Source organism: Heloderma suspectum, chromosome 5, assembly GCF_057233095.1.
Source record: "Heloderma suspectum isolate Gila_16-S chromosome 5, 16-S_ref, whole genome shotgun sequence".
Lineage (NCBI taxonomy): Eukaryota > Metazoa > Chordata > Lepidosauria > Squamata > Helodermatidae > Heloderma > Heloderma suspectum.
Window position 1 is genome coordinate 87,136,261 of NC_139462.1, and position 25,908 is coordinate 87,162,168.

At 42.0% G+C, this 25,908-nt stretch overlaps 1 protein-coding gene across 1 annotated transcript in view; it reads right to left on the reverse strand.

Annotated features, from left to right (window-relative positions):
* SORBS2 (sorbin and SH3 domain containing 2) overlaps positions 1 to 25,908 on the reverse strand; it is a 399,410-nt gene that overhangs the window by 62,112 nt on the left and 311,390 nt on the right. Inside the window, exons 11-16 of the mRNA XM_084856622.1 lie at positions 25,217 to 25,361; positions 21,630 to 21,805; positions 15,189 to 15,255; positions 12,389 to 12,433; positions 8,684 to 8,864; positions 8,030 to 8,144 (exon numbers count right to left, since the gene is read on the reverse strand). Coding sequence (XP_084712748.1) covers positions 8,030 to 8,144; positions 8,684 to 8,864; positions 12,389 to 12,433; positions 15,189 to 15,255; positions 21,630 to 21,805; positions 25,217 to 25,361 — 729 coding nt within the window. The remainder of the gene's footprint in view (positions 1 to 8,029; positions 8,145 to 8,683; positions 8,865 to 12,388; positions 12,434 to 15,188; positions 15,256 to 21,629; positions 21,806 to 25,216; positions 25,362 to 25,908) is intronic.

Here is a 25,908-nt window from a genome sequence, read left to right on the forward strand (position 1 = left end):
AACTCTTCATCCTGCAAAAACACCAGTTAATTATGAGTTGCACACAACACCTAACATGGGCCCTGGCACAGGAAGTTCTCAGTAACAAGCGCTGTTTGACTGTCAATCTTTCCTAAACTGAGAGACGGCCATGAGGCCACACCCCTTTCTGACATATAGAGCAAAGCTGTGATGCTAACTGAGAAATAGCTCCTTGCCAAGGCATTAGTAGGAACGCTTTTGAACTGTGTTTTGAGCTTCTTATACCTGCACGAGAATATCATTCAGAGACAAACTAGACTGGACAATGGGAGATCCATGATTGGATCTCCCACATCTTTTTAAAAGTTAAAAACAGCCATGGGTGTTTCGTATCAATATGGTTATGAGGCACATAACAGTTCTGAAGGGGGAGGGCACCCCTCCCCCATTATTGGATCCCATTCCCCTGCAGTTGCTTTCAACTTAAATGAACAGCACAGGATATCTGATCATGGATCTTTTAATGACACATTTAGTTTGGCCCCCAATAAACCCCGTTTCTTCTGAACAATGCACCTATGCTTGCAGGCTCCTTGCCTGAATTCTCTGCCTGTCTCTGGCCAGATCTACACTTTGTGTTATATCATTACGATCCCGCCATGGTAACACTATATCCCCCTTGCGCATTTATACCTTGTAGGACACACAATGACATTTGTTGTGGTCTTTCGGATAATGTGGAATAAAAAGCAGGAAATAACATTACGATAGTGGTATATCGAATGTGTTATGTGCCCTAACAGTTATCAGTGCACTTCAGAACTACTATAAAGAAATAGTATAGATCTAGCCTGTGTCTCAGTACATCTGTTTCAATGGGACTCAAACTCTAAGTGGGTTGGGTTAGGAAGACCTAACCCTAGCCCAGGGGTTGGCAACCTTGGCCCTCCTGATACTTAGGCCTACAACTCCCATCATCCTTCACCACTGGCTAGGGTTGATGGGAGTTGTAGGCCAAAACATCTGGAGGTCCCCGCACTGTCCATCTCTGCTAGAGATAAAGGAAAGCCATCAACACACCTATAGATTTTGATGCTAGTACGCCAAAATATGGCATTTCTAATTATAATTTTATAAAGTGATAAAGTGCCTGTTTAGGATCAAATACACAATGTTATTTTTTCTAACAACATGTTTCAAAAGCTAGAGCCAAAAATAATCTACGCAAAAATAATCTAAATAACTGTAGCGTTACAGATGAGTACAAAGAATACTGTGTGTACCTCCTGGCTTTGACTTCTAAAGCTTATGCATTTCTCTCCAGGCACAGAGGAAGGCAGATCTCCTGAAAAGTGACGCAACTGGTTTCCAGCTTCCTAGAGGAATGAAAGGGGAGGAGGTGCACAGACAATAATTTATTGCCCAACACATTTTGAGTAAAATCACTCTTCCCAGGGGCAATTCTGATTCAGTTATTTCAAAGAGGTGGTGGCATGATTTTCCACACTGTCTCATTTTTTTGTTTTGTTTTTTGAGATGGTATGGGACAGAGTTTTGGTCTTTCCCCGAAAGAGCCCAGTCGGTGTCCCACCTGAGGAAGACTTACCATAGGCAAAATGCATTGGGCAATATGTTATCTTCTGTGCACCTCCTCCCCGTTCATTCTGGCATTTTGTGCCATTCCTTCTATCCTTCCTTTATTTGCTTTTAAGAGGAACACAGCTATCCCCCAAATATGTCTATGAGGCTCATCAGTATCCATGGCCGCAACTTGTAACATTGATTGGCTCAGCGTTTATCTACATTGTGCCATCAGCTGCAGTTAGTTCAAGAAGGGTGCACTCCTATGCATGTTTAGACAAAAAAAAAAAGTCCTACAACTTCTAGCATTCTCCAGCCAGCTGTGCTGGCTGGGGAATGCTGGGAATTGTAGGACTTTTTTCTGTCTAAACATGCATAGGGTTGCATGCCAAATCCAGTTCCTGGGATCACGGATTGCAGTTGTATGGTTTCCAAATGGCTAACACCCAACACCCAGCGCATAAAGGAAACTTTGTAACACGGGGAAGATAGGAGCCATGTGCAGTGCAAAAAGTATGGTTATTTGATGTAGCAAAATTTGAGAGACGTTGGAGAAAATTGGCCATTCATAGGCTGCATTTCGACATTAAGCGAAGAATGAGTTTAAACTCTCCCCTCCCTGCTCTGGGGCAAATGTGAAGAGACTGGAAGCTTCAGCTTCCATTTTAAATTAAGTGCAGTTTAACATGTCATCTGAATGAATCATAGTTAAACGCAACCTGGTTAGGACATAATGACAAACCTCAGTGAGATGAAAACAAGACGCTTACGAACTCCACCTCACGGCCCTGCCTGAGGGGATGGGGGAGCACGTGAGCCCAAGGCTTGCCCAGACTCATTCCTGTAGCACTAGAATATGGTTCAGCATTATGTCCAAATGTTCATTGGTGTGGTTTGATTAGGGGTCTCTATGTTCAACTGCTGTTCGATTAGGGGTCTCTATGTGTGTGTGGCTGTATTTTTGCATGAACATATAAAGCCTTTAGTGCATCTTTATCAGCTGTAGTATCTTCTGCAGCTTTCATTCATTGGAAGCTTGTGTAGGAGAACTTCTCAGAGGATTGTGCCCAAGGCCCTTGGACTAGGTATCAGTTGCTCTTTTTATAGCACAGATCCATTTAATATGATGTTCATTTTCTTTGCTTTTATAGCACTATTAAGAACATTGTGGAAGATGGACAGCTTTATTTCCCAATTTAGCTTGGGCACAAAATAATTCTGTGACAAACTCTTGCTGGAGGGGAAATGCTTTCTGCTACTTCTATATGGAGGTTCATCTCTCACCCTTCCATTTCTTCTTTCAGCCTCCCCTGTGAGCTCTGCCAAAATAGCCCTGTGGGGCGGTGATGGCAATATGTGTATTCAGTGAGGGGATTGGGCACTTGTATAACATGTGGCCACTCCCCTGTTGCAAATGTATAAAAACAAGTCTGAAGGTTGGATTGTAGACTGAGTTCTAGCCCATTCAATTCTTTGCAATCTTTAAGCAACATTTTTTGAATATTTTTGTTTCAGTTACTGTATACTTGATTTTATTATTAATAATTTCCCCTATTTTTCTTTTCCCTTTCTTTCTCTCTCTCTCTCTCTCTCTCTCGTTCTCTCTCTCTCTCTCTCACACACACACACACACACATTATTTTACTTATTATTATTTTGCAAATTTTGTGGCTGGGCCTTATTTTAATAATTTTGTACAGTGCCTAGTTTTCATAAGCACTCCATACATTATATGATGATGATGATGCTATTTTTTCTGCACTTTTAATACACATATTCCTGCACCTTAATAGACATATGACCAGCAGAACTCCAAGATGCAAAATTTTTCCTATGATTGTATCTCTATGCTGGGAGAATTTTCTACTAATTTTCTTCCTGCCATTAATTTGTTGAAGGCACAAGAGGCCTGCCAGAAATGAAGGTGGCAACCAAACAGTGAGGAAGCAGACATGCATATGAAAGCAATGTGGGGTTACACCTGAAGCAAGGAACTCATGTGTTTGCTTTCTCTGCGTCAGTGTAAACTGCAAACTGGCCCTGATAACAGGCTGCAAACTTTACATGTATGCCCATCCTCTGCCCAGAACATGCATCAGTCATTTCATTCATATTGGATCTGGTCATATTTCAATCTACTTTACACTCCCAGGTAATGAGAAATAATTTCCCACTTCATGAGCACAATATAAAGTGACAAAGATCTAATTATATTGTACTGTGTAAATTGCATTTCTTCTGTCCACCAGTTTTGCAGTTCTGTCAAAAAAGCAATATCTATTATATTATGCAAATGAACTGCTTTATAATTAACATCAGTTGTACTATAGCGACTTCTAAACTAATGTTACATTAACAGCTTAGCTTTGTGTTAATTGATTTAGATGCTGTTCAAAAGGAAGTGATTTGTTGAACAGCACAACTAATCTATAAGATCCAAATTCTATGAAACATATAGCATTGTGTGGTTCTCTCTGAACATGCATCAATAAAATTATTTTTTTCACAATATGAAAAATGCTCGGAATACTCAGCAAAAGTATTTCGCTCCTCAGCACTGGGAAAAATGAAAGAAAACTGAAATAATCCATGGAATCACTGTCAAATTAGATATGTGGGTACTCATATATTTCCCCTCAGTGATGGAGGAGCAGATTGGCAGAGGGGTAAGACAACCAGAGAAGAAAGGGTTAAGCAGCTGCTCCCCTATTGTTCTTCTGATCAAATCTATGTATTTAATTAATTAATTAATTAATTATTACATTTTTATACTGCCCAATAGCGAAGGCTCTCTGAGCAGTTCACAATTAAAACCATAAAATACAACTTGAAAAAACATAATATTAAACTTTTAGGGCACAATCCTATGGCTGCTAGCCAGCAGCTAGATGTCCATAGGGTAGGTCAGTTCCTGGGAACTGACCCCCCCGCTCCTGTGCCGCCTTGTAGGCAGCACGGATCGACCCCATGCTCTGCGCTCGTAAGGGCAGAACCGAGTGGCGAAAACGGGGTGTTCCCGGAGGCAGGCCAGGGTGGGGCGGTCGGAAATGTCCGGCCACCACTTCCCATGCTCCGAGGTCCTGTGGCTAGACAGCCGAAATCGGCTGTCTAGCCATGTAAGCAGGGTGAGGAAAGTGAGGAGGACATCCACTCCTCACCACTCCTCCCACCCTGCAATGGACAGGAGGTTGCCATCGATCCACATAGGATTGTTCCCTTAAAAGTTTTAAAATACCAAGCAAATCAAAGTAAAACCTGGCTGCAGTTACAGCCTAGGGAAAGCCTGTGTGAAAAGGTGTGTTTTCAGGAGGAGTTCAAAAGATGTTACATTTTCTGCCTCCTGAACTGCATGGGGGAGGGTTTTCCAGAGGGTGGGTGCTGCTGCAGAGAAGGTCTCTCCTCCTGCTTCTTTTCATTTAAAAGAAATAATGTAAGATACTGTTTTATTTCCTGGGTAAAATCTAGTTCGACTACCAGTAGTGATACTCGAATTGGTAGGAACTGATAGTTTGCAGTAGGACATAAGGTTTATCATTTTCCTTGCAGGAAGTCATTTTTCCTGAATCTGGATACTCATGAATTATCACTGATTGTACAAAACCTCAATTTGTTCTATAATTCTGCTTTATTCACCACATGAGAACTGTTTACAACCGAAAACACCTTTAAATGACTTCCACAATAAAAAATACCACTTAGCAAAAAAGCCCCAACAACAACTTTTCTCCCATCATACAGTTTGTAAATACAATCCTGGCAATGACTACCAACTTTCTAATGCTTAGCAAATCCTACACCTCATTAGAACAGCTAATTAGTTTACTTCATTTGAGTTACCTCCAATTTCCCCTTTGAAATAAATCCTTGGTTCTAAAAATTCATCAGTGGCATAAATAAATGTAATGGTGGTTTAAATCAATGCAAGTAAGTGTGTGGGGTTTTAGTACCAAGGAAACTTGTGCCATTCCATATCCACCCACCCACAATTTCATCAGCAGGCTTTGGCAATTACTTTGTTTTCCCAAATGCCTCCACTGCATTGTGATTATATAGCACCATTACTGAAAGGGTCACAGGCAATGGGTATAAGTCAGAGAAAGTCGGATGCTGAAGTGATTGTAATTTAAGGGCCAGAATAGACATTACTTTAAATCTGTGTTTAGCAGCTATGTCTTTTTTTCATTTCTACTTCAGAGTAGATGCAGGAGCCCAATTCAGGTTAGGATTCTAGTGTGGGGGGTAGGGAGGCTTTTAAGATCTGGCCCCTTGTGCCTACTCTAGAGTAAACAAACAAAAAAACCCTGCTAGCTGCTAGACACAAATTTAAAGCAATGTCTGTTTTGGCCCTAATTGCTTAAATCCCATTCATTTTAATAATGACACATTCTAAGGGTGGAACTGCATGTAATAGGAAACATGGCATCCCACCAAAACTGGCAGCCCTGCTACAAGTTCCCCACCCTCCTTGTCCCTTTGTAATATGAAGTACAGCCTATTTCCTGTCCTGATGTCATTACTGGCCACCCAGATTAATTTGAGAATATGTCATGGACAGACACCCTGTGCCATCCAGAGGAAGCTAGGATAGAACTACATGTTATAAGAAACCTGGGACTGCTGCTGAAAATCATGGTTCCATTTCAGGTTTTCTTTGTTCTCCCCCGCTGCCTTCCCCCGCTTGATAATATGCAATTCAGCTTACTCCATGCCCCTGCTCCCATTGTGGAAAGCTTTTTACTGCCCCCTTTCTGCCCCTTTGAATTCTTCCTAAGTATTAAATAACAAACATGTCAGATGTATATGAAATAAATGTCATTTCATCATGTACTATGTGCTGGTAGAAGTGACTGCATGCATGACAAGCTTATCACATTCACATTGAGTTAAGCTTATATTATTAGTAGAATAAAATACTGGAAACTATACCTCAACTCACTGAACACAAGGGTTAGAGATGTATGAAAACATACCATGTAATATATTTCGTCTGGCATATTTGATATGGTAAGCAAGCAATGATCAAAAGCAATGATCAGAATGTAACATCATATAAGAAATAAAAATGCAGTGTTAAAGTACTAAAACCAATCAACCCCAAATCGCAATTCCTGAACAATGGAGATGTAACGACATTTATCATATCTAAAAGGCTGCAATTGGCAGTATCCAACAGAGGGTAACTGTTAATATACTGTACATTATGTTGCACTAGCATAAACCACTCTAGCACAATGTTAATAGCATTAGCTGGCACCAGCTAATACTACTATTGTTGTGCTAGAGAAGTTTATGCTAGTGAAATGTAATTTATGTTCACAGTTGTGCCTGTTGGATATTGCCCATTATATTTAACTTTACAATAAAAATATCGGCATTTAAGGAGAATTGCTGTTTCCAAGTTAGGCAATAGAAATTGTACTGGTCAAGTTAAAGCCAGAGTTCGGTTAGATCAATTTCTTGGTACTGAAGAAAAGGATCACTTTGCCTCCATAACAGGTGTAAAAGATGTTACTGTTACAATGCCAGTATTCTGTTTAGTATGGTTGAATAAGCACACTTTCCCCGAGACTACACATATGCAATACATCTTCATGAGCAGAGGTAGCTGAAGATGCCCTTTGAGTTATTGGAAACGTTAGTGGTAATTATCTAAGCAGAAAATTGCAGCCTTATTAAACATGCTTTTAAATAATTCCATCCCTAGCTCAAAAACAAACCAACAAACAAACCAATGACGAATTGTAGTCACCAGTTAGTATGCATTGAGGCATTCCTTTGTGAAAACAGCAATAAGTATTAATAATGAAAACACATTTGTGGATTTAATTTTTCTGGGAAAAGGATTTAATTTGCATGTGTAACAACTCTCATGTTACTTAGGGCCAGTATCCAATACTGCCACTCTACCGCCATTGGTTCTGTTGTTCTTTCAGGACCCACTGCTTGCACGATGGGGAAATAGCAGTTTTAATAGTAATCCTGGAAACAAGCAGAAATGCTCGTTTACAGAATGGGAGTGGTCAGTGAAACTCCCTTCTGTAAGCTCCACTGATTTGCGCCCTTCCACTCGTTTCCCACTGCGTTAGTGGTCGGTCCTGCTAGCACAGGGTCAATATTGGATACTACCCTATATGTGTGCTGGTAAAATTTCTATGATGGTGATAAACTCTCCACATTCATACTAGGGACTTGTAACTATTTGCTTATCTATGTAACAAGTAGAAGTTTATATTTTTCAAAGTGACTCCACACTATTAAAAAATCCCCAGAAAGTTAAATGGACTCAATACCAAGCAAGCTATAACAGTTTTAACTTATCTACCATATAATGTTAACCCTTCACTCAAAAATCTCAGAGACTTCAACTACACAATCAACCTCTGTAAAGCACTAGGAATTTCTTTTCAAAGCATCTAAATATAACTGATAATGTCAGATTTTAATACCAGAACATTATTATGTTTAAATACTGACCAATTTCACTTACCGGTCTCTCATGTTCAAGGATAGAGGACTTTCCTGGCTCATATTCAAAAATACTCCTCGGTTCCGAACGGAATTTGCGTGTGTCTACTTTTCTATCAGGAGGGTCCCACTCATTTCTAAAAATAAGAAATCAATAATGGAATTAAATTGCCTTTCCTATCAAGCTCTATGCATATATGAGAAAAGCCTTGTAAGAATATCAACTTTCTTTCTATAGCATTCACGAAGTTGGAATAAATTCCCATTACAAGTAGAGATTCTACTGACTTTGGTATACTTGAATTTGAATCTCTAGTATAAGTGTATAGAAAACCATGCTTCATAAGAGCATAATTAGTGACATTTTGAAAGTCAAGACAGAAAAAAGGCACTTAGGGCACAATCCTATGCATGTTTAGACAAAAAAAGTCCTACAATTCCCAGCACGCCCCAGCCAGCCTGGGAGTTGTAGCACTTTTTTCTTTCTAAACACACAGAAGATTGTGAAGGCATTTATAGTGAAACAAGGTGCTTTCCCTGAAAAACCATTTTCTGCAATATAACAACCCTTACTGTATACTTTAATTCACACCAAAAACCTGAAATAAATGCCTCTCACAGTAGCTTTGAAGTTGCTGCTTCTAGATTTACGGCAAAAAATTACTGCACAGCTTACTTTTCTTGAGTGGATCTTTGTTGTGGACGAATTGGTGGTACTGGAGGCGGCAGAGGTACAGGGGATGAGACTTTAAAGGGCTCTGTGCTGTTGTCAGAAGTACTTTTTGTCAGTGGTCTGTATGTCTGTGTCCTTGCAGCAGGGTGTGCTGCTTGAGAAGAAAAGGATGGACTGAAGTTACCTAGTGAAAGACAACCCCCACAGCAGAAGAATCCAAAATATTACTATTAATATCAATGGATGTAAAATAGGTACTGCCCACTCAAACATGGATTTAGCAAAGTTGTAATGTGAACAGGTCTCCTTCAGGCAGGTCTCCTTCGCTAATATCCTAACTTCTGTTCCATAAATGGGATGGAGCTCTGTTCATAGAATGGAGCTTTCCTGCCTCCTGCTTCCATTTACAGACCCCCTGCCTCCCTCCAAAACCTGCTTTTGGGGGTTGGAGGACCCTGCAGAAAAGGATGTGGCATGGAGGGCAGCAGCAGGAAGGGGAAATTTCCAAAAACTGTCTCCCCCATGTGCAAATTAAAGTGCCTTCCACTCACATGTCACCACCTTTGGATCCAAGCCATTTTACACCCCCCCCACACACAAAGGGGGCATTTTTGGACATACTAATGAGGAGAAGAGTGTGTTATGAGATGTACTATCTGGTCCTTACATCTCATAACATGCTCTTCTCCTCATTAGCATGTATCTGGTCCTTCATTAGCATGTATCTGGTCCTTCATTAGCATGTATCTGGTCCTTCATTAGTATTAGTATCTGGTCCTTCAGATACTGAAGCTGAAGCTCAAATATTTTGGCCACCTAACGTGAAGAGAAAACTCCCTGGAAAAGACCCTGATGTTGGGAAAGATTGAAGGCAAAAGGAGAAGGAGACAGCAGAGGATGAGATGGCTAGATAGCATCACCGATGCAATGAATATGGACTTGAGCACACTCCGGGAGAGAGCGGAGGACAGGAAGGCCTGGCATGCTATGGTCCATGGGGTCACGAAGAGTCATACACGACTGAACGACTGAACAACAACAACAATCTGGTCCTTAAACTCATTTACTTGAAGTACATCCCACTGATTTCAATGGAAAGTAGTTACAACTCCTTGGACTGGATTCAGTGCTCCTTTCCTAAACTGGTAGAGCTGTGCACCTACTGCTGTATCTCCCTGCTTCTTCCTTGGACAATGGTGATCATCCATTTGGTAGGTAAGGGTGTGCCTCAGTTCAGCCCACCCAAAGAGGTGATCAGTGCACTCAGGGCTGGCCCTCCCATGAAGCAGGGTGAAGCCCCCATTTCAGGCAGCCCCCATTTCAGGCAGTGGTGAATTGTGTCATTCCCCCCGCCCCTACCAGGAGGGCCTGCAGCTGCCTCCAGCAGGTGCTCTGGAGAGCTCTGCCAGCCGCTCACCCTCTGTGGTGACTCACAAGGGGCCACCCTACTAGAGATGGGGTTTTGTGCCCCCAGCGGCACTCTTCTGGACACTCTGGGACAGGTCCAGTAGGTTGAGCTATGTGCAAAATCTGTTTCCACATTCAGATCTCCCTTACTGAATCATGGTGAATATGATTAGGAGAGGCTTGCACCACATGTCCCACAAATGGCATGGCAACTCCCTGTTTTTATAGTCCAAAGCAAATAGTGGGTTGTGTTCAAGTTTAAAGGCCTGGTATAGGAGAAATGTGTCCCCATGAAAATGGAAATGCCTTGAGGCACAGACCCAAATGAAATAATTTACTGATGACGTCTAAGCTTATCTTGAGCTTCAGTTATTACTGAAAGCTGAAAATACATATACACACCAGCAGAGGCTGGTGGCTCTGATGTCAGTGGGGCGGTGAATCTTCTCCAGGTTTCAGCCAGAACCAGTCAGAACTCTAAATGAGATATCCGAGATGCAAAGCACTTTGGATGGTGTCAGGATGGAACCCAGGCTCCCTGGTTTGATTTCAAGCCCTGAGACAGATTCGGAGGTAGAACTAGAAGAAGCCCAGTCGAGACAGAAGGTGAGGGAAGAAATTTCTCAAGATTCTCCAAGAGCCAGGGATGAATCTTCCCAGAAGCTTGTAGAAGGTTCAGAGGCCATCTTCCCCTTCTCTCCCCCCCGCCCCCGACAAAGGCTGGGAAGTCAGCCTTTGTTGAAGGGGGAGGGAGCACCAGAACTGACAGATCCCAGAGTCTGCCGCACGGTTCAGTGGGTGGAGTTGAGGGGAGGTGGGAGGCAGTCTGCCCCCTTGGCTGCATGTCAAAAGTTAGGTCAAGAGGACCCTCCCTGAGGGAGAAGCCCAGTAAAAGCCTGTCAGACATGGTGGAAAACCCTTCATTTAGTAGATAGGCAATTGCTTTGCTTTGTTTAGCTAATTAGGCTTAGAGGACAGGTCTTAGCTTTCATAGATGCTACAGATATGAAGATGTGTTTAAATTGAATAAAGACTTTTTGTATTGCACAGTGGGTCTGTTGCCTCACTGCTCAGTAGGAGGGCTTGGAATCCTGACAAAACTCTTTTAGAGTTCTGATTGGTTCTGACTGAAACCAGATTCACCACCCCACTGACACTGGAGCAACTTTGCATAGCTCCTTTAGAGTTGTGACTAGTTCTGACTGAAACCTGGAGTGGATTCACCACCCCACTGACATCGGAACCACCAGCCTCCACTGATACACACACACACACAGCTATATATTTGAATATTTAGGAATGCCTTTGTTAATATTGTTAACAGATGATGGTTAGTAATACAGTATTTATCAGCATTAGTGTTGGGAAATTATCCCAGCCGATCACATTAGGTATATTTATGTGTGAGTGAGTGTGTGCAAATGAAGACTGAATTTATTCAGAAAGTGATATGAACTTTAAACTGAAGATACTATTGAAAAAATGCTTTTTGCCCCATGGTACATTACATTTTGCATAGCTTTGCATATACATATAACACTTACATTTTAAAAAGGCTTTTGTTGTTGACAAGTAAATTTGATATTTTCATGATCCTCTGGCTTGGTGTACATTTGTACAGTCATTTGCAATCTTCTGTTGCTATACTGTCAATTTCAGTTCGATTAAATTTCATTTAATTGAAAAGCAATGTGCTTACAGATTTCCTGGGCATGGATGGTGTATTTGATATATGCAAATTTGCATTCTGACTTCACGTTTTGCCTAATTGGCACGGGTCTAGTGAAAATTAAATACAATTGAGTCACATTGATTTCAATGTAAACTCTTTCCCATTAAAAACTGCCGGACAGAAAAATGTATGATTTTGTCTGGATCGTGCCCATGTTCTAAGTATACTACATACAATGCAGTATTCTACTCAGTCACTATCTCTGATATCCCCAGCACATTTTTCAGATTATACTTTCATACTGTGCCTGAGATGGTGGCCTTACACTTTACTTAGGATCAAAGTACTCTCTGCCCTAAGCCAGAATCTGCCCAAGCAAGTACAAACGAAAGCACAGAAAGGACGACATTAACCACACATTTTGGGTTATGTGGGTAAAAAACCAAATCGAACTGAATCTTTTGGATATCAGGCAAATAATGAAATGAAAACCACATACAGAGATTCAACAAAACAACAAAAACTAGTTACACAAACACAATAAGGGCAGGTGAACAGGGTTAGCAACCATTATTACTTGTTGACACTAACAAGAAAAGACTCGTGTGAAGGGAAGGAATAATTCCTACCAGTATTATATGCATATGCAGTATTATACATGTCTGTGTCATCATCTACAAAAAGAAAGATAAATGTTATAGGAGTGGAATACCTGTCAGTTTATCACAGCAAGGCAGCTTTGTCTTTGCAAATACAAACAAAAAATTAGTAGGCAGCCCACTCTCTCTCCTCAGGTAAACATTTTACTTCTGGGGTCTATCACATATATTGCTAGCTTATTTTTGAATCATCACATCCTAGACAGCATACACCAGATGTATCACTGCAGTGTGTGTGTGTGTGAGTTATATGGATTACTTTCTTTTATCCTTTGGCAGTTTCCATTAGTGGGCAATTCACACTCTGTGGGTTTTTCCCATGCTGCTCCAGTAACACACACCTGAAGAAAGTGCCTGGACAGGACTAATAACTTAGGCTTTTCAAATGCAAACATCATCCAGCAGGTCAGCGTGAATCAGCCATTAGATATAAGGAAAGAGGGGCCTGGGTACCAAGTCCAGGGTGAACAGTGGGCATGGTCCCGCCAAAACTTGGCAATTTTAATTTTTGTGTATTTCAGTAGCAGATTTCAGTATGTGCTCTACTCTTTGTCCATCGAAACCAAACAGGGCTTAAAAGTATTTTCCTTTGGATGCTTTGTGCTCTAAATAACTCATCCATCCACTCCAGCAGTACTGCCAGCTGTAACTGCCAGTGTTCCATTCTGCAGAGGGTTGGAGGCTTTTAGTAGTTCTGCTACCTGAAATCCCATAACTAATAACTAAGACATGGCTTCGTAAAGACAAATGCATTCTCCCACTGAATCATGACCATTTTTCCTTGGCTCAGATTTTCCCTAATCAAAAATAGTAAAGTACCAGTGTAACTTTGAAAAAAATTGTCCTCATGGCTGGGTTAAAGAAAAGATGTAGAAGATAACTGTTCCACATTCCTTCTTGCTGATGCTACCATGCCATGGGAACAGAGCCAGCTATCAATTAAATATTTTAATCAACTTAAAAGGTATTGCTGATTAACTGAGCAGCAGATTCTTTTTAAAGAATATTATTTTTAATGAAGGAATTTACAAAAACTATAGATGTCAGGCACCACCTTAGGATGCATTCCCCTTCTCTCACATACATTAGGAAAAGTTTCTTCTAAGATGGTGCCTCTTAGAATGTGCATGCATGCATCATCTAAAAACAAGGAGGGTGTACGTTTTTCATCGGAAATATTTTTATTCATGTGTAAATTTAGTGTAGATTTAATCAATTAATTAACCAATTAATTGCCCAAGCCTTCTTTAAATCAACACTAATTGAAGGCCCTGCTCATTGGGTGACTATGGTCCAGCCACACTCTCTCTGCTCTATATTCTTGGATGAAAGGTTTATTCTTAGTACCTATAATACCCAGGGGGTCTTTTTTCAGTAAAACAAACAAACAAACAAACAAACAAACTATAGATAAGCAGTTGTGGAGATCCTACAGTCCTCATTCCTAAACCAGGATCTTTAATTTTATTCTGTAGTTGGAGCTCTCAAATGGATCTTGTTAGATGTTGCCTTGGTAGACAACAGCAATGAAACAACAGCCTTGGTAGAACTAGCAATGCTAGTTCCATGGGATTCACACAAAATCCTGTAACTTTGTTTCCTGCATGCACTCATTAACCTGATTCACACAAAATGCTAACCCATGCTTTGAGGAGGGCAGTTGCCAAGGGCCCACAGGCTCAGAAGAGCCCATCCCTACCAATCCCTAAAGCCCTCCACTCACCACCATCATCACCTGTCTCCTGGAGAGTTGCAGCAACAGGGGAAAGTGGTTGGTGTGGCTCTTCGGAGCGTTGGCCAGGCCCAAATGCCTAGCTCTGATGGGGTCCTTCCTCAGACCCAGGCATTGTGGAGACTGGAGAGATGTCCCAGGAGATCGCCTGTGCTGTGGGCCATCTCCCAGGACACCTCTCTTCAGGACCTGCTGCCTGTCCTCCAGAGCAGTATCCATCCTCCCTTTAGGCAGTGGTGGGTGGAGGTGGGCAGGTGGTGGCAGGAGAGGGTGGGCAATGGTGGAAACAGGAAGGAGGACAGGGGCTTTAGGTGGCACCATGCCCAAGGGCACCCAGAAGTGTGGCACCAGCACTGCACAGTTTATGTAACCCATGGGTTGTTGAATTCTGGGTTGTCATGATGTGTGAACCCAGCTGTGCTAACACACAATGGTTTGTTCACCATGAACAATCTAGAAAGAAAACCCATCGTTTGTTACTGGGTTGTAAACTCATTGTTTAAACCATGGGTTGTCATTACCTGTGAACTCAGAACTGTGGGTTGTTTATGGGTTGTTTCACCAGGGCTACAGAGGCAACAGGCAAGACCAGTAAAAAACACACTGCTGTTCTACATGCCAGTACTATAGCACCACAAAGGCATTTGGGATACAGAGAGGGAGTGGGCAGAGAAGGAGGGAAACAACCCAGGGATTGAGAAAACAAACCATGGTTCGTTTTATCATTTGCCAGACAAACTCTGGGTAGGGCAACAAACCATGGGTTAATAAAGCATGGCTTAGTGTTATGTGTGAATTAGGTAGTAAACCCTTCTACTGGTCTTTATGTCTTGAAAGTCCTGTTAAGGACATTTGCTAGTTTTCCCTACAGAAAAATGCATCAGCCGTATTTAATACACTTATGTGGCCTAAAGCAGTGCCTACTAGAGCTGGGGACTTTATAATCGAATGACCACACACACATGCACACACATTATATTATGACTGCAGGTCACCAAGATATACAAAAATATAGCATAAAAGTGAAGTTACACATACCGGGCTTGTGAACCATGTGGATTTGCTTGAACATCGTCTTATACCAATCCTTTGGCCTGTCCACTGTCTAAAAATGATAAAGTTTTAAACAATTAGTAGGAAAACAGCCACAAAAATTAAATGGGTGACATAATGGACTGGACAAATTTGTATTGGAAGTAACTAGGTGGCTTATTTAGCCTCTTCATCAGTCCCCATACATAGTTGGTGGGTTGTGTTTGACTTAAGGAGTCAGAAATGGTGGAAGTCTGCCATATGTAATACTCTTTATACAGTTTCATACATTGGGGATATTTGGGTATGGTGGATCTGTCAATACTTCATAGGGTAGGCCTGGGTAAACTTCACACCTCCTCCAAATAAATAGTTCTATGGAAAATAATGGGCCACAAAATGAAGGATGGGGTGAGCATTTGAAACAGGAGTGCTCAAATATTCAAGCACCCTGCTTAAAAGCCTGCAAACAGAATCAAAGCAAACACAGCCCTTCTTGAGCAGCCTCCTACCTCTGCCCAGCCCCCACCAATATCCAGTGGGGGATATTCTGCACCAACTGAAGTTCACGAACCATCTTCATAAATAAAGTCTCTTGGCTTGAAGAAGCAGAAGTGGTAATAACCAAATTGGGCCTTTTTGAGCCTTCCAATTGAACAACTGAAAAGTGCTTTAAAGCTGAGTGTTTGACTGGAACACTCAAAAATTGAGGGAACTTTCAAGATGAGCTTGAGAGCGATTGCCCATCCTTACACAGAACCACATTTGTGAGGAATTAGTCCCTCTTCGTGATTGCGACAAGAACTAAACTGGATAACAATGATGTGACAAAATGGGTTCTTTCACGCATTTCTCCATGTATTTACTCTACTCCTGGTCCCATCATGCATGTTCAGTAGGACATCTTGAAAGGGGTGTCTGTATGACTATAAACACTGTGCTCTTGTGCTTTCTGATCATATGGAGAGTCTACACACATAAGCGTCCCTTTTCGGACATGCCGTAGAACATGCAGATGTCAGGGGAAGTGGGCCATGGCAACATTGCGGGGTGGAGGAAACAGATACAATCCAACTCCCTCCTCCATATGCAGAGTAAACACGTGGAAGGAATGCCTGAAAGGAGGGCTTTATGTTTTGGCTAAATGAAAAAGGGAAGGTAGAAATGCGCTTCATTAGATTCAATCATCTGAAGACCAGTAATTACATTAGGAGTTAATATTATACACCATTGCATCCAATTCCATTCCATTCAATTGCTGGACATACTCCTTTGTTCTAAAAGATTAAATGCCACTATTACATAGTCAGATAGTAGTAACAATGTAAAAGCAAGAAATACAAGTGTTGCTTGAGAGGCTGAAGAAATATATGCGAGTGAGTGATGATTAATCAGGAAATGTACAGTTAACAGGGGCATTTATTATTCTGAATGGAGTTTCTTGTCTTTGCCCTACATTCTACTTAACCTTTGTAACAACCCATAATCAACCAATGCTTTGTGAAAGCAGGCTAATTTTCACTGGGCAAAACCCTATTTTTCAAAAACAGAAAAGCTAGCTACAGTATTCCAACACTACTTAAGTCAAACAAATCCGGATGGACCGGATTTAGTTATTCACACATAACTGAAAGGCCTCTTTGTTGTCCAAACAATCAGAAGGTTGACCGTGAAGCAATTATATTAGATTGTGTGCTTAAAAGTAAAACACACACACATACCAGCAACTACACAGAAATGTTGCAGCTTGATTCTTTTTTTGATCCTTACTCGTGAAATCCAGTGACAGCAAGCACCTTACATTCTCTTTGTGGGCACAACCAATACACTCGCTGTTTACTCTTAAGAAAAACAGCATCATTATAATTGGATACAACGTAGGGTATTTCTTAAAATGTTGATTACCAAATCATGGGAATCATAGAATACTAGGCGGGCAACCAAGCTGTACATGGACACAAGCTGATTTTTTTTTCCACTTAAAAAAGTAGGGAAAAATTGGCTTAAGTTCAAGTTCTTCTGCTTAACTAACAGGGAAATAGGTAATGCTTAAAACGGGTGGTAAAACTTGACACAGGGCTTCTTCGCACAGAGCTTTTATCCTGCTATTGAGATGGCTCTGTCATGGAAGTTTGTGGGCTCTTTAGATAGAATCATAGAATAGTAGGGTTGGAAGGGGCCCACAAGGCCATCACGTCCAACCCCCTGCTCAATGCAGATGACACCGTTAACCTCCAGGGTGTCTCCTACCATTTCCCCTAGCCTATCCCGTGTTTTCTTTTCCCCAAATGCAAAACATGTGGTATTTCTTCCAGCCAATGGAACAGGAGCGCCATGACCTGTCTGTGAAATTCTCCAATAGCGGAAGAAACCAGCTGTGGGCATTTGTTTTCAGTTGTTGGGGGCATGGTCAGGATGACGAAGGCATTGAGAATGGGCTGTGGGGCTGCGGGCAGGTTTGACAGGCATGAGGGCTTGTGCTCTCTCCCTTCCTTGCAAGGAGGGGAGGATGCACAGTTTGAGGGTGACTCCTGCCTCTGCTCAAGTCTTGATGAGGAAGGAAAGATTTGCACCTGACCCTCCCTCCTGCTGGTGATTTCCCCCTTTGCTTCAAGGCGATCCACCTGCCAAACCGCCCAAATCCTGGCTGCAGTGCAGCAGGCTGCCCACTCGGCAACAGCAGCACCAGACAGCACCAAAGAAGCGCATTGCTCTCAAACCATGTCTGCCATGTAAATGCTTGAACATATGTCTTGATTGGAGGGAGAAGAGGGTAAACTGCCTCCCTGCAATGAAGGGAGACACATCTCATCCCCCACCCTGCCAAGCTCAGAATCAACGTCCTCTGTTGATTCAGAGCACCCCATTAAATTCAATGGGGCTTACTCCCAAGTACGTGTGCCGAGGGTTGCAGACTTACAGCATGTCAGTCCTCATCCTCCAGTAATGTGCAAGGGAAGGGAAAGGGGCAGGAATCAGGGAGGCATTATCGCTACACCCCAAGCGGTATCACCACCCCCGTGAGAAGGAAAGAAACGAAAAATAACGTGATGGGGACAGCCATCTAAAGAGAACGACCCAGTCCTACAATGATACCAGAAGGGGAAGGAAACCAGCGTTGATGTGGAATTCTCCACCCAAGTGATGGAGCCCACAGTACTGAGCTGACACCGAAAGAAAGCAATGCCACATCCAGTGTTCTTTTATCTCCCTCTGTGGTAGCAAGGAAAACTTGCCAGCATGTTGTGGGCTTCTCCACCCAAGCTCTAATTATTGGCTGTTGCAGGGGAGTGGTATTATTTATCAGAATGCACACATACCAACTTTTCTGGTATATATGCATCAAAACAGTTGTGCGTATGTCTGATCATTACATGTAATGATCTTCACAGGTTTTTCACACTTCCCGACATTGGTGTGCTTTTCATGCAGGAAAATTGGTAAGGCTTGAATCCCTTAGTTATGGAGCTGGAGGATGACAAAACAGAACAAACCCCTGCAACTCCATTGAACTGGGGAGTGGAAGGTGGTATCTTGCGCCAATGTCTGGACTTGGTTATGGGCTGGGTGAGGGAGAAATGCAGATGAATCTAGACAAGATAGAAGTGCCGCCCATTCCAACAACTAGAAAACTGATTCCCAATGTTAGTTAAGGTCTGCTTTCAATCCTACTTTTAAAAAACACGACTGTGCACATTGGTATTCTGTGATTCATTCAGATGTACCATAGGAATGTTAACAGGCACATCAATTTCCCCGGGAAGGCGCATGTTCAGCAAAGCACTTGAAAGTGAGAATGTATATCACTACTGGGCCACAGATGCCTGAATTAGAGTATCTGTACATTGAATAAAACAGCCATACTGAACAGCATAAGTTTAATTTTAAAAGCGCATCTTCTACTTTTCATATCCCTTTAAGTGATAAATTGGAGACAAAGACTAAAGTTAGTCATTAAAAACATAAGGCTTAGGGTGAAAGTACACATTATGTTAATTATGTAGTATGCAGCTTAGCCTTATCTTTCTTTTTATTTGACAGTAAGTATGCATGGCCCCAATTCAGATCAGGACCACCACACACCGGGAGGGAAGATTAAACTTTTCCGCACCCCCCCCCATCCATTTGCTTCCCCAAACTCCCCCTACCCACACAGGGTTTAAAAAAAGAAAAGAAAAGCCACCATTGGCATCAATGGCCCTTAAGTTAGCCATGATGAAATAACTCCAATGAAAGTTAGTCCACAACTGAAAATGCAAACACATATGCATTTACTCAGAAGTAACTCCCACTAAGTTCAAGGGGACTTACTCCTAAGTAAGTGTATGAATAGAATTGCAGGCTAACTTTTCATGGATCAGGGCCAGTAGCTACAATCTTGGGTATACTTGCTTATTGATTTATAAAATATATCAGTCACCTTTCCTCCTAAAAAGATGCCCATAGCAATATACACATTTCTCTGTCTTAAACTATAACTATAAAAACAGGAAGTCCCACTGAACTCAATATGACTTACTGACAAATAAACTTACAGATGATCAACCTTTAAATGGCACTGCTACCATCACATCCCATAACACCTGTGCTGTTACAGATTAATTTTTCATGCAACTTAAGATGAATTTGCGCGCACTAAATTTTCAAAAGTAACTTTGTAAACAGTCCTACATTGCAGAGCATAAAGCATACCATTTTACCTATTTTGTGTCTCTGTAGTTACATATATTTATGTGCCTTAGGCTGCAATCCTGTATACAGTTTCTTGGAAGTAAGCCCCTTTGAAAACAATGGAACTCACCTCTGGGCAGACATGGAGAGGATTGCACTGGTAAATTTGCTAAGGTATAAATTATGTTTGCAATACTATGCACACTTACTTGGGAGTAAGCCTTACTGAACTCAGTAGGACTTTCTTCTGAATAAACATGCATAGGATGGCATGATGTATGTCTCAGCTCACATAAGCTTGTAAGAAACATTTATACAATGGAAATAGTATGAGCTGCAAATGATTTTTATATAGAAACATCTATCTGAGGCAGGAGGAATTTCATAACAAATCTTAGAGAACCAGACAATCTAATCTCGAGGTTTAAATATATAGCTGGCCCTGTGCCAAGCCCATTAAGTACCATGGGGAGGATTTTAATTTATACTCTTATGTAACTAATATCCCTCCGATGTGATTAATCTGTGATTCTTTTAAAAAGCCACACACAGTAATTTCCTTGATAAAAGTCAGGCGTCTGGCTGTTTTAAGTGGGATGACAGTTACAATGGGAGTTAGTCCTTAAAAAAAAAAAAAAAGTTGACAGGACTTATCTAGTTCAAAATCACAATAAAAGGAAGCAAGAATTGATTGAGCTTTCCCCCCAGTCCCTTCTTAGTTTTTTAAAACAACATCCAGAGTCTTACCACTTAGTCAGAAAGAAATCTTCCCTGCTGCTTTTCTTCATCAATTCCATCCCCCACCTCCCTCCCTAGTTGTTCTGTCTACTGAAGCTGCCCATGGCCACTACACAGCCCCACAGGTTGGTGTCTGGCGGGCAGAAAAGTATATCCATGGCTGCTCTATCCTTGCACCTCCCCAGATTTCACCTGCAAAGGCTCTGCTGCTTTCATCCTGGCTTCGAGTCGTTTTGTTCGGCCAGCGCAGCAGCTCCTTCTCCAGCTGGGAAGGCTAGCAAACCATTCCTTCCTTCCCTACATCAGCTGCCGGCTGCCGCTGCTGCCTGGACCAGCCAGAAGAGGCTGCCAGGGCAGCAGCGTGGAAAGAATGCTTCAGCATAGCTCAAAACAAAACACTTCAGTATGGCATCCTGAAATCACTCAAACACTAACTAGTGGCAGACTGTCAAGACCAGCCTGAAAGAGTTTCCCCCTCAATGCTTATTTCCATGTCAGCAAAGGAGAGCCTAGTTCTGTCCTGTCCTTCCCTCTGCTACCAGTCAAATACATGATTGTCTGGGATGTGTGTGTATCTATGTCTGTGTGTGTGCATCTGTCTGTGTGGGTCTGTGTGTAAATTCATTTTATTTCTGCAAACCCATGAATGCAAGGAAGGACACGACATGCATGGGCATCTTGATAAAAGAAGAATGTACCAAACGATTAGCAATTTTTTCAAAGGGGTGACATAAACAAAATATGGAAAGGCGGAGCAAAGGAAGAAAAGAACAAAGAAAATGGCAGTTCTTCTAAAAACTTTACATTGGGGGGGGAAGCAAGGCTCTCCAATTATACAACATCAGCCGCCCCTTTCCCTTACCACTCACAGCATTATATTCACAAGTCCCCTGATTACACTCTTTCTATTCCACATTATATAAGCCTAGAAGAATGTGGGGAAAAAAACTATTACCAACAATCAATTCATTGTACAAAGTGTGCATGCATGCACGCGCGCACACACACACACACTCACACACGCTCAGCATTTCCTACCGTTCTAATTGCAGTTGGGATTCCTGATTCATCTACTGGGCCGATGCCTGCATAATGCGGTGCTTTAATGACTGTGACTTTCTTCTCCTCCTCAGAAGTTCTACAGATTGGTATTGTGCTGGTGGTGCTGCCGCCGCCAATAGAATGAGCATGCTGCGCATACGTCTCTGCGGATTCTGTAAAGATAACATTAACACAACATTGTGTGACAACGTAATCCTCACACTTGGCCTGCATCTCGGGTTGGGGGCTTTCAAAGTCCTTATGTGCAAAACTGACCCAAGCATCGTAAAACAAGATGTTAGATGGGTTGCACAGGGTGCTGGGTGCTCAGCAGGACCATAGCGGAATGGCAGGGCACAGGCTTTGTGGGCAGAAGGTCTCCAAGGCATTGGGTAGCAAGTGATGACCTCTCCCTGAGACCTTGGAGGGCTGCTACTACTCAGAGTAGACAGTACTTGGCTAAAATAGGAAAACTGTCTGACCTGGGAGAGGCAGCTGCCTACGTTCCTATTTGCCTTGGAAAAAAGATAAATGTAAGGAGCAATTCTATGCATGTTTACACAGTAAAAGGTCCTACAGCTCCCAGCATGCTCCAGCCATGCTGGTTGTGGAATGCTGAGAGCTGTAGAACTTTTTTCTGTCTAAACATGCATAGGATTGCACCCTATGTGCACAATCCTATTCAGATGCCCATCAACCTCCAAACTCAGAGGCTAATGGGCATCCTATGCAGAATGGAAGGAATGCAGAGGTGATCTTTGCCTCCATGCTTCTTCCGCTCTGCATTTTTGCTAGACAGGCATTTTTGCCTGTCTAGCTAGAGCTCTGCAGAGAGGGAGGGAAGGAGGAGAGGGAGGGCTGGGGATAGCTTGTATCCCCACTTCCCCAATCCCCTTCCTGCCCACAGAACTACCCTTTGCCCTCCTCTCCGAGGTCGCCTTTGTGACCTCAGATCTAGGAATCTAAGCAATCCTATAGCCCCCCAGATGTTGTCTAGGGGCAATAGGATTGCTCTCTCAATGTACTAACCTCTGTGCTGAGCTCAGAATAAAGCAGGGTGGTTTTTTGGGGGGAGGGGTCATATAAATTGGCTGGGAGGTGGAATGAGAGAGACTGCAGAGTGATTTTAATTATGGTGGAATGAGGGAGGTGGGATGAGAAAGACTGCTGAGGACTTTTTTTGTATTTTATTTCTAAAGAGTCTATAAAATAAGTAGGCACTGCACAAAATTAAAACTGAGACAGACCCTGCCCGTAGGCTTATATTCTAAGAAAATAAACAAAAAAAATTAAGATACAAAAAGCATTAGTGGAAAACAGAGGCGGGAAAGATAGGAAGATGATAACTTGAGGAAAGTCAAAGAAAAGAGATGGCAAGAAGAGTTCAGGCACATTCCAGAGGGATGGTATTAGGGAGTAGTTAAGGAGAAGGGGCCGATATTTTATAATAATAAAGTTATAACGGCAACATCTTCAAGTTAACATAAGCCTCCAAAAACTCAACCATTGCTGTTGTCAGTTGTCCTTGGTAGTAGTGCAGTGGTCTGAATACAGTGGCAACTTATTTCACTGCATTCTGGGTGACCCAACAAAAAATCTTTGTCCACCAAGTAGCCATGCAGAGGTCAACGTTCTCTTCATCATTGAATAGTTGTGTGGATAAAATGAAATAAGAATATAGTATCAAGCAACTTCATCCCAGTCCTTGGACAAAGGCAGGAAAGGCATTTAAAACAAACTTGCTATTGACGGAGCAGTTCCAGACTTAACCATGCTTGGAGAAGCATGACTAAGGGTGCAATCCTATGCATGTTTAGACACGGCTGGCTGGGGAATGCTGGAAGTTGTAGAACTTTTTTCTGTCTAAGCATGCATAGGATTGGTCACCACCATCATATGAAGCCTGCCCCAACCTGGAGCGCACCAGATAAATTGGACTGCAACTCCCTTAATTCCCAGCCAGCATGGCCACTTAGGAAAGGCTGCCTTATACTACCAGACCATTGGTCCATCTAGCCCAGCAGGGTCTACTCTGATTGGCAGGTGCTTTCATTGATTTCTATGGGGCATTGGTGTGCCTCACTGCTCCACAAAGATGCATTGAACTAGGTATATCCATTAGTAATTCAGATACAGATTTCATGTATCTGAATAAAACCAGAAATGGGTAAGGCTTTTAAAATTCTGCTTTCTAACCGCAACTAATATACATTACATACATTTCATGTAGTGGATTAGAAAGAGACACAAAGCAAGGGCTTTGTAAGTTTAAAAGGACATACTTTTCTTTTAAAGCCAAGTAACTGATGAAGTCTATGATATTTAATATCTAATGGAAATTTCTGGCAGAAACATCCATATGAGTAGCAGAACTCCTACTATCTGGCAGTCCCTTGTTTGTTTAAATTTGCAAGCCTATAAATAACTTAGGCTGAAACATATATGGTAAGGTGGGTTAGTGTGTGAAATAGCTGAGTATCTGGGCTGCTCTCCAAATATGCATAACACTAAATTTAGAAAAAAAAAAAGTGGACTGTGATCCTACAGTCCAAGAATGGCAAAAATCATCGGCCTGCATCAGTGGGATTTTTAGGGACAAACCAGATGTGATGACAATTGCATAAATGCAATTCACGTGCAGCTTTAAAAAAAAATTGTAAATGGCAGCTGCAGGGGATTGAGCAGCAATGGGAATACTGCAAGGGGGAAGGAGAGTTTAATCTCTCCTGACAAAAATTACCCAGAAGCTGCTATTTGCCTAGGAGGCAAGCTTCCATTCCCATGTGAAGGTCTCTCCCCTCTCTTGAAGATTTGGAAGTTCAATATAACACTTTGAAAGAATCTATTAGGCTTGTAGGCTTCATTGTATATAATAAGCTGTTTCATTTTTTTTTTTAAACGCATAACTTTGCTTCCATGTCTGCCAGTGGCACTAGCAACACAACTCTCCTCTCAATGGCCCAGCTAAATACTCTTAATTCTAAAATAACCTGTACAGAGCATCATTTCAAGGTATTTTGGTACAAAAAACCATAACAGCTGCCATGCTTTCCCCACCAAAAATGACCCAGAAAGAAGCTGCTTCCAGGTCATTTATGGGTTAAAAATAGCGGCTGAGCTGAGAGTACAGCTTTTTTATTGCCACTACCACTGCCAGTAAAGGTGGTGTCAAAATAAAAGTTTTTTTTAACCCCCCCTCCATCTTGCTGCAAAAACAACTAAGAGCCTTGTGGCACCTTAAAGAGGAACAAATCTATTCTGGCGTAATCATAAGCTTCCATGGGCATTGTGGCATCTGATGAAGGGGACAGTGTCCATGAAAGCTTATGCCAGAATAAATGTGTTAGTCTTTAAGGTGCCACAAGAGTCTTTGTTGTTGTATTTTTAAAAATAAAATAAAGCCAAACAGAAGATGCCTCTGCCTAAGGTAAGAAGTGAATTTTGGCACACACTGTCTGCTCGAATAGAAATAGCCACCAAATTCATGGCCTATGATATTCAGTGGTCATTTTAGTACACCCCAGTTTTTATCAGTGCACAATGCTTAATAAATGTATGGTGTTTATTTATGTGGGGGAACTCACCCATTGTTCTGCTCTGCTGCAGGAGAACCGTGCTAGAATTGAGTGACACCGGCAGGGAGTAGGCTGAAGAAGGGGAGAAAGGCCTTTGAAAGTGACTCATTGGGCTGGCCGCCGAACTAGAGTTACCATTCACTGTTATCTGAGCCTGTGAAGGGAAAAAACACCACCACCAAAGTCATATGCCATTCAACTATCGCACCAGCCAAATACAAAGGGTGTAGCAAGAACAGCCATCCTCATAGCAACAGCCACTTGTCAGGTTTTAGCTACAACATATTGTCCCAACACCCTATGAAATGCAGCCTGCTGAAATCATGGGAAGGTGTCAGAAAATCCTCCAGTCAAAGCCGCATCTGCATTAATACAGTACAAAAATGAAGATGGCAGTAAAATATGCTCTCCCAACTTTCTCTTGAAGATCATATTCTCTTCCATTTCCAAATGCTTACTTCCTATTGCTATTCACATAGAGATAACAAAAAAGATGCCCACAGGAGGAGCTGAAACCCCCTTCTCAAGTGTTGTGACAAAAGTCTGGGTGCAGGCCACATGCAATGGTCAAGTTCAAAGTACACTGTGTTTGAAAAGTAAAACCTATGGGTATAAATACATGTGGTTGTGCAGTCAACACTATGTCCACTGAATTATGTAGCAAGTCCTGCCTTTTCCTTTGGAGAAATGGTCAATGCAAA